Below are 15,423 nucleotides of genomic sequence, written 5' to 3'. Positions count from 1 at the left end.
TTTCGCGCGCCTCCCTCTCTCTCGGTTTTCGTTACATGGTTTGTTTTAGCGTTAGTTTGCTCCTGTGCATCTATATACTACCGCTCGCGCATTGGCTCGCACATTGGCTCGTGCGCGGGCAGGCGGCCGTTTAGATTTTGTTTCGCGGGCGGTTTCGGCTTTTTGCGCTTCCGAACCTGATGGCTATCTCGTTCCTAATCGCTCAAAGGGCGACCGCTTGTTTCTCGCTCGTTTAGTGCTCACAGGGGTGCGCAAAGAAAGGATGCCGCCGCGCATGCGTTTCCATTTCTTTTCTTTTATTTAAAGACTGGCGAAAACTAATTGCCCTAACTGGTTGGCGATAAGATGAAGATTAGCGGAAGTTTGTCACACGTGTTGCTTTTTTTGATGGGCACACAACCAAACAGTTTTCTTGAGTGCGCGCACCTATGCAGTTCGATTACGCTAAGGACATACGTATGAGTGTAAGAGCAGGAACATTTGAGATTTGCGAAATATTCTCATATGTGGATTTTCAAAGCCTTGAACTATCTGCATAAAAATGCATCAAATTTTCAATTCTGATAAGTTTATTTCCTTTTTTTGTTGTTATTCATGAATGAAGAGTGCATATATACCAATGCAAAAGATTTTTTTCTCACTTTACGATCACCCTAGAAAAATTACGGTAAATTTTTTTCGAAAGAAGTCCCTAAGAAGAATTAGAATCTGCAATAAAAAAAATCGATCCTGGGTGGTTGCATATGGCGAAAAAAAAAAAACGACCCTCAAAGGGTTAATTATCAGGATGACACCAGTTTCAGAGTATTCATTTCTAAAGGCTGTGACAAAATACGTGGGCGTTCCAGTTACTTTTGTCCTTCAATGCATAAAATGGTGATATGTTAAAAAGTTAAGCGGGACAATATGGGATTTTTACTGCAAGTGTTGAGACAGATATCTCGAACTCATGCAGTCCCTAGAATTCATTCTAAGAGGGCATGCTTTGCAAACTCACCCAATACAATTCACAAGTTGCAGTATGTGCCATAAAGTATTTAGCTAATTAGTGATTTTTAATTAGTCGATTATGCATTTTGATTTCTTGTGCAAGTAATGTCCATTTCTTCAAGTAATCCAGCTCAAGGACTACAATAACGCTGTCTGACACAGGTGACTAAAAAAATATCTGGAAGGTATTTTTTTTAAAAAGCTAGTTCCTAAAAAAAAAAATAAAGGCACATTTTATAAGCTATCTGGTGTATTTACTAATGTTAAAAGTTGGGTGCTCGTTGGTTTCTGGCATTCTGAACAGGAAAGGGCATCCAGCGCCCGTGTTTTGCAGCTCGTGTTTACGTATTCCCTAGCCTAGTAACCACGTTTCCCAGTTTGTGCATGTTTTAGGTTTTGTCTAGCATGAAGCAGATGATTGCAATGTGTACATGGGGCAAACACTTTAACCTGCATCTCTGTGTATCTTTTTTCTGATCATTGCTTCATATCAAATTTTGGGTAAATAATCAGACATGCTTTGAAGCCCCACAGAGAAAAGCAATGCTGTACATCTGTAGTTATAATTTTTAGCCCTGTCAGTTGGTACTTGTTCACTCATCATTGAAATATGAGCTTGGCTCAAGGAGACTGCACTTGTAGCGTGACGTGGAGAGCCCTCTATATCAAAAAGGGGACACTCAGTACAACATGGTAGAACATCCTACTCCAAAATGGCATTTTAACAGAAAATTGCGCCAAACGTTCACCGAGTAAGACACAAGGGAAGCCTCTTTCTGTTGGATACCTTGGTAGTAAAACTGAAAGCAAAGCCTAAAGTAGGTACGCCGTCCTTGGAGATGGTCATCATCCTGGAAGTCACGGGAGTAGCCGTAGCCCTCCATTTGCTTTTCTCGCACCTCTGTCGCATTTCCCTCTGGCAGATGTTTCAGCCACTTCGTGCCATTAGTGCTACAGTTTTTTGTATTCCTTGTACCATTGTGGCATGGAGCTCGCCCAAGCAGGATGCCGAACTAAAAGAAGCCTCGGATAATGTCTGGTCGCACATTGTTTAGCATGGTTGTTGGCAGTGCCACGTTAAAGGTATACAGTGGAATCTCAATAAACGGAAATTGCTTAAATGGAACACCATCCTCATGGTTGGTTGTTTTTGTATTCATACAATGCTCTCTACAATGTCTCTCATAAATGGAACTCCGGATAAACGGAACCAATTTCCCTAATCCCTTGAGGTTCCTTAAACTATCCACTGTATTGTATTAGTACTTGTAATCAGCTGCTTACATATGTATAATTTGCTTATGAGTCTGCACCTTCTTTGCAAGCCTACATGATTGGAAATGTTGATCCTAACACATTATAATTTCATTGGCTTTCACATATTCCATCGCACAGCTATGCTGGAGAGTTTCTGCACATGACAAGAAATGTGTGAACACCTTCACTGTAACTACGGTTTAGTTGCATATGTCCTAGAGAATGGGCTTGACGACATGCCCTATAGTTGCACAAACCATTTTTGTTTTTTCTCATTCAAAGTGCATCGAATGGGCAAAACCGGATGCAAGTCTAAATTGTAGAAGCGGCATTTAGCACAATATATGAGTACATAGAGAGCTATTCTATTAAAAATAACGAAACTAGTTCAGTAATTGTCTGAGCACCTTATTGTTCTGCATAAAGCCGGCTTCACCGTACTTGTTGACTGTTTCAGTTAAAATTGAGACTAGGTGTATATCTGTTATATACAGTCGAGCCCGACTATATCGAACCCATTTACATCGAATTATTCTTTATATTGAACAATTTCTGAACATGGTATTGACACGTGTAACAGTATAACAGTAAGGTAACAGTATAGTTACAATAAGTATATATAGCAAAAGTTACGCTTACATCGAACAAAAATATCAGCCACTCCCGATATATCGAACTTCAAGCAGCGGAAAAGTGCCCCCAGAAGTTGGCTTTACCTCGCGGTGGCAGGGAAACCCGGCGGTGCGGCTCCATCAAACTGCTCTCCCTACCGTTACCTTGCTGTGTCGAGCGAGCCGTCAACACCCCACTGCTAAAAATGATCCTGGCCCGCCTGCAGTGCTTGCTCAGACAGCCAATCAGAGGCTCTTGTGCCCTCATGGTGCAAGATGGCGCAAGTGCAAGTTGTCACGCTGCTTTTGTGGTTCATTGTGTACGCCTTATGGGCCTTTTCCCACACTGTTGGCATGATGAAGCGGCAGAATTCGGCCTTCGCCGTGAAGTTCAAAATCATAAATTGGGTCGAACGTGGTGAGAAGTCGGATGCCCCGCAGTGTGGAAGATTCCGAGGAGCACTCTCGGCACGATTTTGAAGAATAAGGGGGAGATTAGGGCTAAAGCGGACAAACTCGCGACCAGGTGCCCGTGGCGCCCGACGCGTACACACGACCACGTACAAGTGGTTCATCTGAAATTGCTTCAGACGTGCCGGCTTCCACGTACTTGGTGATGACGGTAAATTCTGATGAGTGCAATGAAGCCGCTGCTGGTGTTGCCAAAGTTTGGACCGAGCTGTCAGAATTTTGGAAGCCGTTGACGAATCGACGGTTGACGAGTTTGTGAGTGCAGATGATGGTGTTGCGACCACAGGAGAGCCAGAAAACGAAGACTACATCGCCTACATCGTACCGAGCACAAGTGAAAGTGGGCGCAATGAGGAAAGCAACGACGGTCCTTTGCCCATATCCTCCGAGGTGATTGGTGCACTCGCACTAGTCCTGTGCTTCTGCGTGAATGTTGAAAGTTGCGGACTCAGCTGCTCCGACTGCTTAGGCAATGTGGAGAAGTGCGTGCGTCGCAGGCAGTTAAACTGCCCAAGCAGGAGAAAATACAGGAGTATTTCATGCAAAACTAAGCTGTTTTATCAATAAAGTGATTTTATAAATGGTATGTGCTTCTATGACATCCACTTCTTTAGCAGGCTTATATCGAATTACGCTCTATATTGAACTGATAGGTGTTTTTTTGCGAGTTCAATATAGCCGGGTTTGACTGTAGGTTTATGTTGAACACTGCGCCAAAAGTGTTTGCTGTTGTCATAGTGGATTTTTGCCTGTGCCAAGACATATGCTATAAGGTCCAATGGCTGTTCCACAGCTACAAGTCATCACAAAAACTACTCTCTTGGTGGTGGCACCAACATTCTGTTTCAGTGGCCCTGTGAGGCACTGGAAGTCGTAAGGGAATACATCTACTTAGGGCAGGTAGTGACGGCGGATCCGGATCATGAGACGGAAATAATCAGAAGAATAAGAATGGGCTGGGGTGCGTTTGGCAGGCATTCCCAAATCATGAACAGCAGGTTGCCATTATCCCTCAAGAGAAAAGTATATAATAGCTGTGTCTTACCAGTACTCACCTACGGGGCAGAAACCTGGAGGCTTACAAATAGGGTTCTACTCAAATTGAGGACGACACAACGAGCTATGGAAAGAAGAATGATGGGTGTAACGTTAAGGGATAAGAAAAGAGCAGATTGGGTGAGGGAACAAACGCGAGTTAATGACATCTTAGTTGAAATCAAGAAAAAGAAATGGGCATGGGCAGGACATGTAATGAGGAGGGAAGATAACCGATGGTCATTAAGGGTTACGGACTGGATCCCAAGGGAAGGGAAGCATAACAGGGGGCGGCAGAAAGTTAGGTGGGCGGATGAGATTAAGAAGTTTGCAGGGACGGCATGGCCACAATTAGTACATGACCGGGGTTGTTGGAGAAGTATGGGAGAGGCCTTTGCCCTGCAGTGGGCGTAGCCAGGCTGATGATGATGATGATGTGTAGTTTTAATCTAATTACCATTCATTGGATGCTTCATGCACTTTCCGGTATCTGTATCTAACCATTTTCCTGTGACATCTACTTGGGTCACTCAATACTCACTCATTCAATATGTGCCACAAGATATGTGCCACTCTTCATAATAATAATCGTAACATATAAAACATATCACCAATTACACACTTGTCATAAGACATATTGCCAATTGCATTAATATTGCCAGTCCTCTCCAAAGGTTGAATGCATTGCCAATTTGTGAAGTTTTTGCATGCATCTTGCTGGGATGATAAAGCACTTGTTTCTTGCCTGTGCTTTGTAGGAACTGCAACATTACCTGCCAACAGTCTTGGAGCATGTGTTTGGCTTTGGTGCCAACGTGGGCTGGGGCCTGCAGAACATCTCCCTTGGTCAGCCGGGATTTGAGGCCCTTCGTCGCTTCCTTAGTCCCGAAGGCCCACTTCTGCTGCTGGTCTATCGACTCCTGTCGGACGCGAGTGTCAAGTACGACTTCCCGGTGTCATGCCTGCCTGTGAGTGTCTTCTTCTTAATTGCCTGTGCCATGTCAGTTTAGATGGATGCTTGCTTTGAAGGATTTTGCCATTGACCACTTGGAAAGAAAACTGAAACGGGTTATCTTTGTGGGAGAAGGGTAGAGATGCTGTAAGCTTTATTGTCAGTTTTAAGTGACAATGTGTGGAAGGTGGGCACATAGCGGGGAACTGGATTTTGAGCGGCGGCTACGGATCTGGCTCTTGGGTAGATGGCAGGTTGCAACATCAGATATTTGCACTGCAAGCATAAATCTCATGAATGAGACAAATGAAAACATTGTATTGTGTGTGCAACCACAAAGCTATTTATTAGGGAAACGCGATACTTGAATATTGCCGAATCATATAGTGAACCTCGAATCATTCAATTTGCAAATAGAATACCTCCTGTCAGCTTGAGAAATCCAGAAGAAATGCAGGGATGAGATCGCCACAAGCATCTCGCCACATAGTTCCCACTCTCTTACACGAGAAAATACCATGTACGTCAGAATTGCTTGCTTTTTGCAAAGCTTGCCAACTTCCTTTTCCAAGGCATCCAAGTGCTTCATGTAGTGCAGTGGAAGGTCTCTCACCAAAACGAATCCCCGGAGGGACTGAATGATCTGCCAGGCCTCCTGCGTTGAGGACACTCTTGAGGCAGCCTGCCCTACCGCGTCATCGCTGCTGTCGTCGCCGTCACTATCTGATGCAAGCACGTTTGCGGCAATCGCCTCATTGGTTAGAAGCACATAGTTTCCAAATCTATAGCAGTTGCTTTTCATCGGCAATGTCGTGCATTGCCGATGATCCGCGGACGCATCAGCCATCTTCCGTTTCGGCGGCGAGTCAAACGAGGCTGAGAAACCACGTGGACAGGAACGACTTTGACGCTACTGACAAAGATGAGTGTGAGTGACTTGGTCCTTTGGCAGAACTACTCAGAAGGAGGGGCCAGTGAGCAATCTGGGAGCAGCGCAGTTGGCGCGGTCTATTCATGTTTTGGAGGGTGGCGTGGCATAGAGCTATGCGCGCAGCCCATTCGTGTTCGGAAGGGTGGAAGGGCGATGGGAAAGAGATGCACGAGGCTGGCGTGCTGAAAAGACTGAAAAATGATCGCACTGCGGCTTTCAGGAGGGGGGGGGGGAAGCATTCATTATGCAAAATAGAAGTGAGGCGTGCAGACAGGACACAAGAGTAGAGAAGTGGACAACACGAAGCATCACATAATGGCTTGAATTTCTCTTTTTCTTTTTTCTTTTCAAGGATTTCGCATTCTATTACCTTTCGGCACGGACACCCAGTAGTCAGACTTCATCGTTATAGCCGATAATGCGGCATGGGGGCATTGTACTAAGGGGGTTATTTCGCCACAGGAAACATACAAAAGTTTACAGTGCAGCAGGTTCTCGTTGTAACCGATATACATTGCAGTCCACTTATAACGATACCACATATAACGATATATCGGTTATAACGATGGGTCGACATGAGAGTGTCATTTTATGCATTAGGTCTATGTGGGAAAAAACCATTTCTAACGATAGGTTATTCACTGCATATCGGATATAACGGTAAAAATTTTGCTGTCTGGACGGCATTTTCCGTGCCAAATAATCATAACATTTGCGTTATTTGCATTTGCATAACAATGTCAAGACGAGGCGATGTTTACCTCCGTAAGTTCGTATCTGCCACCATTACCGCGCGTCCCGCCCCGCCCGCGCACCGCAGAGTACCTGAGTAGGCGCAGCGCGCCACAAGATCGCGCTAGCTGCTTCATGCGCGTAGGCCACAGTCTGTCCGAATGAGAGAGAAATAAAAAAAAAAAGCAACAAGCAAAGTGGCGCGGTGGCGTTCATCCCGCACTCAGTCTCTCTCTCTAGCGATAGCAGGCTGACGCCACCGAAGCAGCGTGCAACCAACAGTACATCCCAGTGGCCCAGTTCAAAGTTGGCGCCGACAAAGCGCAAAGTTGTGTTGCTTGACACGAAGATGGATATGTTGAAGGACTCTTGACGTGGCTTCAAGGTGAGCGCCCTCGTGAAGGAGTATGAGCTTGCCCAGTCAACAATATCAACCGTCTTGAAAACCGGGAGCACCGTGATTGTGAAGGCAGGAGCTATCAGCGGCCATCCCGATCAGTGGAAAAGGGTTAGAGACCCTTTGTACGCCGATGTTGAAGAGGCGCTTTACCGATGGTTCATCACAACCCGCACGCATAATGTGCCTATGAGTGGGCCAATACTTGCCACCAAAGCGAAAAACTTTGCTTTTTTTCTGGGACGCCCAAATTTTGAGCCTGGGGGAGGCTGGATTCAGCGCTTTAAAGAGCAGCACAGAATCGTTTACAAAAACGGGGTAGGAGAAGCGGCGTCTTTGGACACACAGGCAAAGCAGCAGTGGCTGCAGACAAAGCTGCCCGGCGTGCTGGAGTGCTGGAGGACATATATAATTGCAACGAAACTGCTCTGTTTTTTCAAATGTTGCCATCGAAGACTCACGCTCTTTAAGGAGATCGATGCCCCAGCGGGAAGCACTCGAAACTTAGGGTTACCGTGTTGCTGTGCGCTAGCATGGACGGGAGCCATCGTCTCAAGCCTTTCATGATCGGGCGATCAAAGAAGCCAACGTGCTTTAAGAATCAGCACATCCCGGTCCGCTATCGCAGCAATAAGAAGGCATGGATGACCCGCGACTTGTTCGAAAAATGGCTGCTTGAGTTCGACAGTATAATTGAAGGCCAAGGAAGAAAAGTAGTGTTGCTACTTGACATCTGTAGTGCACACAGCGTTAACCCGAAGCTGACATCTGTCGAATTGATGTTTCTGCCTCCGAGTACTACGGCAGGCCTGCAGCCGTTGGACGCCAGTGTGATCGCCAACTTTAAAGTCCTGTATCGGCGGTGCATGCTGGAGTGGCTAATTTTAGCCAGTGACCGCGCAGCTCCTGGCACATCGGGTCATGCACACGGGCCCCCTGACCTAAAGATCAGTCTTTTGAAATCCATGCGCTTCGTTTATGGTGCATGGTATGAAGTAAAGCAGTCAACCATATACAGTTGCTTCAAAAAGGCGGGCTTTGTGCGTCAGGACGAACTTCCCCAACCCACAGAGACCAACTCGGTAGAAGTTGTTGACATAACCGAGCTCTGGGAGCTCGTTCCTACTGGTGACACAGATGGTGCGTTGATGGAGGAGTTTTTGACTGCAGACAGTGCTGCCTCGTTCTGCGATGAGGTCACCGACTAGGCGATCGCCGAAGATGTGCTGTCTCGACAGACGGCAAAGTTGTGCGACGGTGGCCACGGCAGCAGCGACAGTGACAACGAGATTGACAGTGGCTCCTTGACCCCGACCTCGATGTCCACGCAAAGTGCACTGTCGTCGATCTACTCCTTAATTGATTTTATGCATGCTAAAGGATTGCCGCCAGTGTTCGCGCAGCAGCTGGAATCCATGCACACCGCAGTTGTGAAGCTGAAGCTGCCGCTAAAGCAAGTGCAGATTTCGGACTATTTTGGCGGGCCCAACCCTTGACACGGTCATCGGTGCTAGAAATAAAGTTTGTTTTTCACAGCCTACTTTCTACATCATCTATTCTTTAGAGCAAGTAGCAAATTCGAGTTCGGAGCTGCAAAGGTAAGTTCCGCATTTTTTATCTTAAAAATTTTTTTTTTAATAACTGCAGTCCAGATATAGCGATCATCGGTTATAACGATCATATTTTTCGTCGTTCTCGATATCGTTATAAGTGGACTGCACTGTATTGTTAAAACCGGTATCGGTATAAGTGGGTTCAACTCTTCGATTTCTCGTATATATTTGACATATTTGATGTGGGGACCTGTGCAGTGCCACATGTCGCCTGCGCTGCGCAGCCCCTTATGCTCGCTGCTGACCAAGCGAGCGTTTCATTTTCTTTTCAGCGCAAAAGAAAGGCCGAGCGTGCCGCAGTTGGGCCAACCTGGCTGTGTCCTTGCCGACTTTGTCACTTTGGTCAACGGGACTGATCGAAATAATGCAATGCGGACAGAGGGAACGGCAGCAATAGCAGCGCATATTTTGCAAAGAGCAAAAGCATGTGCAAAGATTAGGCCGATTAACCGGCAATAGGCACATGGGTTATGTTGAATACATGGCAACGAACTTCACGCTGCTTCAACAGATGTCAGTCCAACCTACACACATGCCTGATCTCGGGACCAATCGCTGATGGGCCACCCGTACGAACATATTGGTGGCAAGCATTCTGTGACGGCTTGCAGCCCATTGCCACAACAGCCATAGTGCCTAGCCCTTTAGGCATATGGTGCTGCTTCATTAGGCATCTGTGACTAAATTTGCGATTTAGTGCTGAATTGACACAAATCTATACACAGCAGTTGGACGACTCTCGGAAAGCCAACAAACCGCCTTGCAAACGAAAGCGAATGCATGAGATAACAACAAAGTTGTTCATGGCGGCCATCTTTGAGGTGGACTGTACCGCGGCTTCTTGTTCCAAATGCCGTTCGTTGACACATATCGGTCTGTTTTTGTGGCTTTGAGCAATGGCAGGCATGAAAGCATCATGGCAGGTTGCATGCAATTGCGCGCACGGCGGATGACTCGAGAAGTGGGGGGTAGTGTCACGATAACTTGCTGTGGTGCTTTTGATTTCAGAATCTGACAGGTGACAAATAATGCAGAACCTGATAATGAAACTACGCGAATGGCATCACAATTTTACAGTCAGTGCTGGCTGTGTGCGAAACGATGATTGAGTCACGTGGTGTGCAGTCCTTTTGTCTGTCACACAGATTGTCCTTACGATAACCCACCTGCCGTAATGTTGGGATAGTTGGTGAAAAACTGGAAGCATCAGTCGAGCAGTTGCACATGGCAACAGGCCACAGCGATGATGATGAAGATCGGGGTTTATTCTTTGCAGTGGGTGAGTACGTACTGTGCAGCATCCTGACCAAAAACGTATTGTAAATAAAAAAGGAAAGAGATAGAAGACAAAATGAAGTGGAGGCGGCCTCACAGTGGGCACATTTATCTCCTGTGCGCCATCACAGCATGAGCTAATGTGGAGCGGAACTGCCTGCATGGCTTGCTGATCGATAATTGCTGATTAGCCAAATCCACATCCACACGTGAAGACACTGATGATGCTTTGTCGGGTTTTGCACTTTGTGTACTATGCACGTGATCCTGTGTGCGCAGTGTGGGCAGTGTGTGCTAGGTTGTTAGGGGGCGTTGGCTTTGTGTGTGTGGCAAACCGTCTGCTTTGCCAGCCTGCCAAGATGCCGTCTCCAGCCAAAAAGCGGATATTTTCGACGCTGCAACATAAGGCTGCAATTATTGCCCAGGTTAGAAAGGGCAAGAAGAACATCGAAATCGCTGACAAATTTGAAGTTGCGTGCAGCCCACTGCCTACAATTTTGAAAAACAAAGCCTTCATTCTTGGCGCACTTAAAAATGGTGCAAGTGCAAAGAAGAAGCCAGTGACGGCTGCGACGTTCCTAAATGTCAACAAGGCAGTGTTTGATTGGTTTTGTGAACAGTGTGCCAACAAAGGGCCACTGTCACGAAGAGTGCTTCAAGAGAAGCCGCTGAATTTAGTGTGCACGCTCGGGCACGATAAATTTAAAGCAAGCCCTGGTTGGTTTAGCCATTTCAAAGCCCACCACAACATAGTGGCCAAAGTCACTTCCTGGGAGGCAGCAGCCATCGACCCAGTGACAATGTTGTCATGGCTACTGACCAACAAAGAAGTATTGGACCAATACAGGCCCTCTGACATCTACAATGCAGGCGATACAAGCTTATTTTACGAGATGCTTCCATTGAGTTCGTTTGCGTGGATGAAGACGCACATGAGGAGATAACCGACGAGACCATCAATAATAAACCTGTGCGAAGCTGACGTCGCCGAGGAACACCAAGGACCAAAGCATCAAGAGAAGACGAGCCCGCAGGATATGTTGGACGCCTTCGACACAATTCATTTGTTTTTTTGGTGGGCACGACGACGACGGGGCAATGGACCACTTTTTGCAGTGTGAAGGCAGAGCTGTCGAGTTGCTGAAAAGGCAAGGCTCGGCAAAGTAAGCTTTACCGACATTTCGAAATAAATTTTTGCTATGCAAGGCTATGCTATGCTATGCTATGCCTGTCTTTTCTATCCGATTCTTGCGCCAACGATATTCCTGCAAGAGTGAAATTTGTCGCGTCCCCTGGCGATATAACTATTGCAGGTTTTGGCTGTATACAAAGTGTCACATAACCAATGGTATGAAGAAATTGAAGAAAGTCAAAGCTGTTAGGTATCAAGTAGCATATTTTAATTATTGATTTGTGTATATAGAGATTCCTGTGAGCAAGTTGGAATCAGCTAGTGCAAGACAGGAAGTAGTAATTGGAAATCACGGGGAGAGGCCTTCGTCCTGCAGTGGACATAGAAATATGCTGATGATGATGATGAGCCAACCTTGTATGTACAGGTTTTATGTCGTTATTTAATATTTTATAATGCAGAATGCAACCGCACTCACTGATGCTATTTTGTGGGTTAATTCCATGCTATACAAGCCGGTTTGCTATGTCTTACTTGGCGGGACAGCATGAAGGATGTGAAACCTGGGTTAGTCACAATGAAAGCTTCGGTTTGGATTTTTAAATTAGATGCTTAGTTGATGTCATCCGTGTGTTTCATTATTGTTTGCATTGCAAATGTCTGTAGTTGGGCTTTTGTTTTTTGAGAAGATCTTCATGACCTGCTGAATCTTTTCAGCTTTGACATCCTTGACTGCTGTGTTTTTTTTTTCTGTCTCCCATCTAATAACCACCGCCAGTCTGATACCCAACGAACCCTGAGCACGGGCGGGGTGCCCCCTTTCTGCACTGGGAGGATACCGTCGTTTGGAGGTGGACCACAGGCACCCACTGCCTTGCAGATCAGTATCCTTTGTGTCGTTTCATTGTGGTGTTTTTAGTGTGCAAGTGTTTACTAAAGCCTTTGTTCCACACATCTCTCATGCCATCACAAGTTACGCACAATTTTGTATGAGAACATCGGCCACAGGCCTACAACCTCTGCTGTAGGGAAATTGCAAGTAAATATATCTTTATGAAAGCAACATTACATAGGAAAAGCCTTTAAATAAGGTTTCTGTAATGCTAGTTGTACAAAAAAATTCCCTCTTGAAAACTTCACCTTTTTTTTTGACTGGTCAATTATTGGGAATTTTTACGGGCCTCTTCGTGCCCAAAAAGTCAGCCAGCAACAGTTTTACATTAGTGATGCCTACCAAGGCATTTCTTAATGTATGTGCCACTGTTTGCATGCGAATTTCTGTTTGTTTTAGACAAAGCTTACACGTTTAACTAATGATACAGCTTATGGGGGTCCTACGGCCTAATCTTGCAATCGTGCTTGCTCCCTATGCGTAGTGGTCCTGCCGTAGTTAAACGTGGTGGGCGCGAATTCACATGCTTTTGTCTTGCTGCCCACGTCCCTACATGCTGTTTCTGGAACCCTGCATGTCGAACACAAAGGCACCATAGCTGAGAAACTGTCAAATTTCTGCAAGAAACACTTGTAAGACTTAATTCCTGATGAGTTCCGGTTTGAGTTTGGTAGTGTGTAACTACAGTAGAACCTCGTTCATATGTTTTTAAGATAAAAGCGAGAAAAGAACACACTAACCAGAAAAATGTGTGATTAGAATCACCAAAAAATTTGGCAGACCATTTGTAATTTACATCTACATATACGAAGCCAGGTGCTTCGGTTGGAATAGAATTAATGAAGTCTGCTATACCAAATTTCATACTTATGTGATTAATATTTTAGCTGCAGTATCATTTGGTACTTGCATACGAGCTGAATCAGAGCCAAAGTTAACACCAAAATGGCACTTTTTTCCCGACACGCACTTGCTCTTGCGCATGCAGTTGCATAGACATTTTGGTCTCGTTATAAGGCGCAGTTCTTAGCCTTCGAAATTCCCACCAGATCGCGTTCCATTCAGTCATTGGCCATTTAGAAAATGTGCGGCGAAAAAAATGTACCAGCATGCCTTCCTATTCGTTACTGTGTGCACAGGACTTAAGCGCGCCACCCGATTGGTGGAAGTTCATGTTTCCTGTCTGCTCCGCTCTCTGTGCCGCCCATGGACATAAACCATTTTGTCGCTGTGCCAGCAAGGAAGCGCAGCAGAAATTTCTTACAAGGCACAAGATTGATGCAAAAAAAGTATGACGAATGCTGAATGAAAACTTCAGAGAATGCCATGTGGCACCGCGAAACACCCAGGATGTTGCATCCTCTGCACTCAGCGATGACGTCTTCGATACCACCAAGCTAGGCTTAATGAGCGTGTCGTCTGTCAGAGAGAGTGCGATAAGTTCATAAGCTGCGAACATTTCGAGTAGAGTTTGCGTGCATCAAAACACAATCTATCAGCAACCGTCAGACTTGGAAGATAAAAAGAAGGAAGCTAAAAAAAGAAACTATTGCTGTCGTCCGCTCTAGCAATGGTCCAGATGACATGGCTCATCCGTGTGATGGGACTACGTTTGCAATCGTAAATTTAGATGCAGTGAGTGCTTTATTATCACTTTCCAAGTACAAAACCTGCAACTGTGGTCTGCAAGGATAAATGTGAATACGGACTCACTCTGAAGTTGCGTTTGATGTGTGCAAACTATGGCACGACTCTGTCGACATGGAACTCCCTGCATGTTCATAGGATAACAAAATGAACCTGTTCACGGTGAATGTTCTGGTTGGCCCATGCCATGCAGGCTATCAGGAACAGACAGACTGCTCTCAAGGACGTGTTTTCATTGATGGACATTAGGCATTGTGGCTGGTCTCCATGCAAGAACATGGCAAAGCTGTGTGAAGACAAAGTTTGTGTTTGCAGCTAATTGTGCGGCACATAGCCTGACACGCAACTGTGCGCGCTTGGTTTGCGAACTTTACGCTGTGCTGATCGTGAGCCACCTCAGGAACACTGCAGCGCCGTATCATAGGTGATGAATGACCCACAGACATCCATCCCGCATCAGTGTCGGCACTGTAATAGAGCTTTTTAGTGAACTTGGGATCGACTTTGTTCTTTCGAGCAACTTCTGTGCTGTGTGTGAGTTGGGTCCAAAGGAGAGTGACCCTTGCTGTGAAGAATGGAAGGATGGCCACTACTGTCTGAAGAACACAAAAAGGCTGGGGAGATGGTACGGGAGGCTGCTCTTACTCTCGTCAGGAGATCTCTTGAGCGACACTATCTGCGCAATACCGTATTGCTTTGTGACGGTGACAGCCGCAGTTATCTTGCATTGCAAGAAGATAAAAAGTGTATGGGTACGTCTTAACTGAAAGAGAAGGCTGTGCGAACCATCTGCAGAAATGCATGGGGATAGCGGTATGCAAATTGGTTGCAAAGCACAGAAGCCTGAGAGCCTTAATGCAAAGGGCCCTTCGGCTGGGAACCTGATCTCCATGCTCAGTTGCTACTATGGATGGGCCCACAGTGGAGACGTGGATGTCGCGCGGAAAGCAGTGATGGCCACATATCATCACATTACGTCTTTTGACAGCGTGTCTAACCACACTCTTTGCCCAACAGGCCCATGCTCCTGGTGCGAGCAAAATGCTGCAAAGGCAAAGGGTAAGCCTTCACGTGGACATTCTCACAAGCTTCCTCCTCATGTTTTTCAGGCCTTGCTTCCCTTATATGAGCACTTCTCAGACAGAAAGCTGCTTCAACGATGTTAGTATGGGAAAATGCAGAATAGCAATGACAGCCTGCATGCAATGATGTGGGCACTGGTGTCAAAGGAGGGCCATGCTTTGTTCACAGTTGAGTCTGCTGTGGCAGAGGCAGTACTGAAGTTCGATGCTGACAATGTAAAGGCTTCAGAAAACGTGCTGAAAGAACTCGGTCTCAGTACGTCTCAGAACTCAGTCAGTGTTTGTGTTCTCTTTATTGTGCACAGTGCCATTTCTGTAGAAGGTACAGTTCCCATCAAGCCGAATTCATTTGGCTTTTTGTCTGTACTCCTGTCATCTGTACATGTATAGATGCAAATAAACTCCC

General features: G+C 45.9%; 1 protein-coding gene across 2 annotated transcripts in view; it reads left to right on the top strand.

Annotated features, from left to right (window-relative positions):
• LOC142576491 (sphingomyelin phosphodiesterase 4) overlaps positions 1-15,423 on the top strand; it is a 153,762-nt gene that overhangs the window by 12,720 nt on the left and 125,619 nt on the right. For both annotated transcript variants that reach the window (XM_075686641.1, XM_075686640.1), the window contains exons 3-4: positions 5,123-5,332; positions 12,175-12,280. In XM_075686641.1, coding sequence (XP_075542756.1) covers positions 5,123-5,332; positions 12,175-12,280 — 316 coding nt within the window. The remainder of the gene's footprint in view (positions 1-5,122; positions 5,333-12,174; positions 12,281-15,423) is intronic.

Source organism: Dermacentor variabilis, chromosome 3, assembly GCF_050947875.1.
Source record: "Dermacentor variabilis isolate Ectoservices chromosome 3, ASM5094787v1, whole genome shotgun sequence".
NCBI lineage: Eukaryota > Metazoa > Arthropoda > Arachnida > Ixodida > Ixodidae > Dermacentor > Dermacentor variabilis.
Note: the sequence above shows the minus strand (reverse complement) of the source record. Positions and strands in the feature narration are given on the sequence as shown.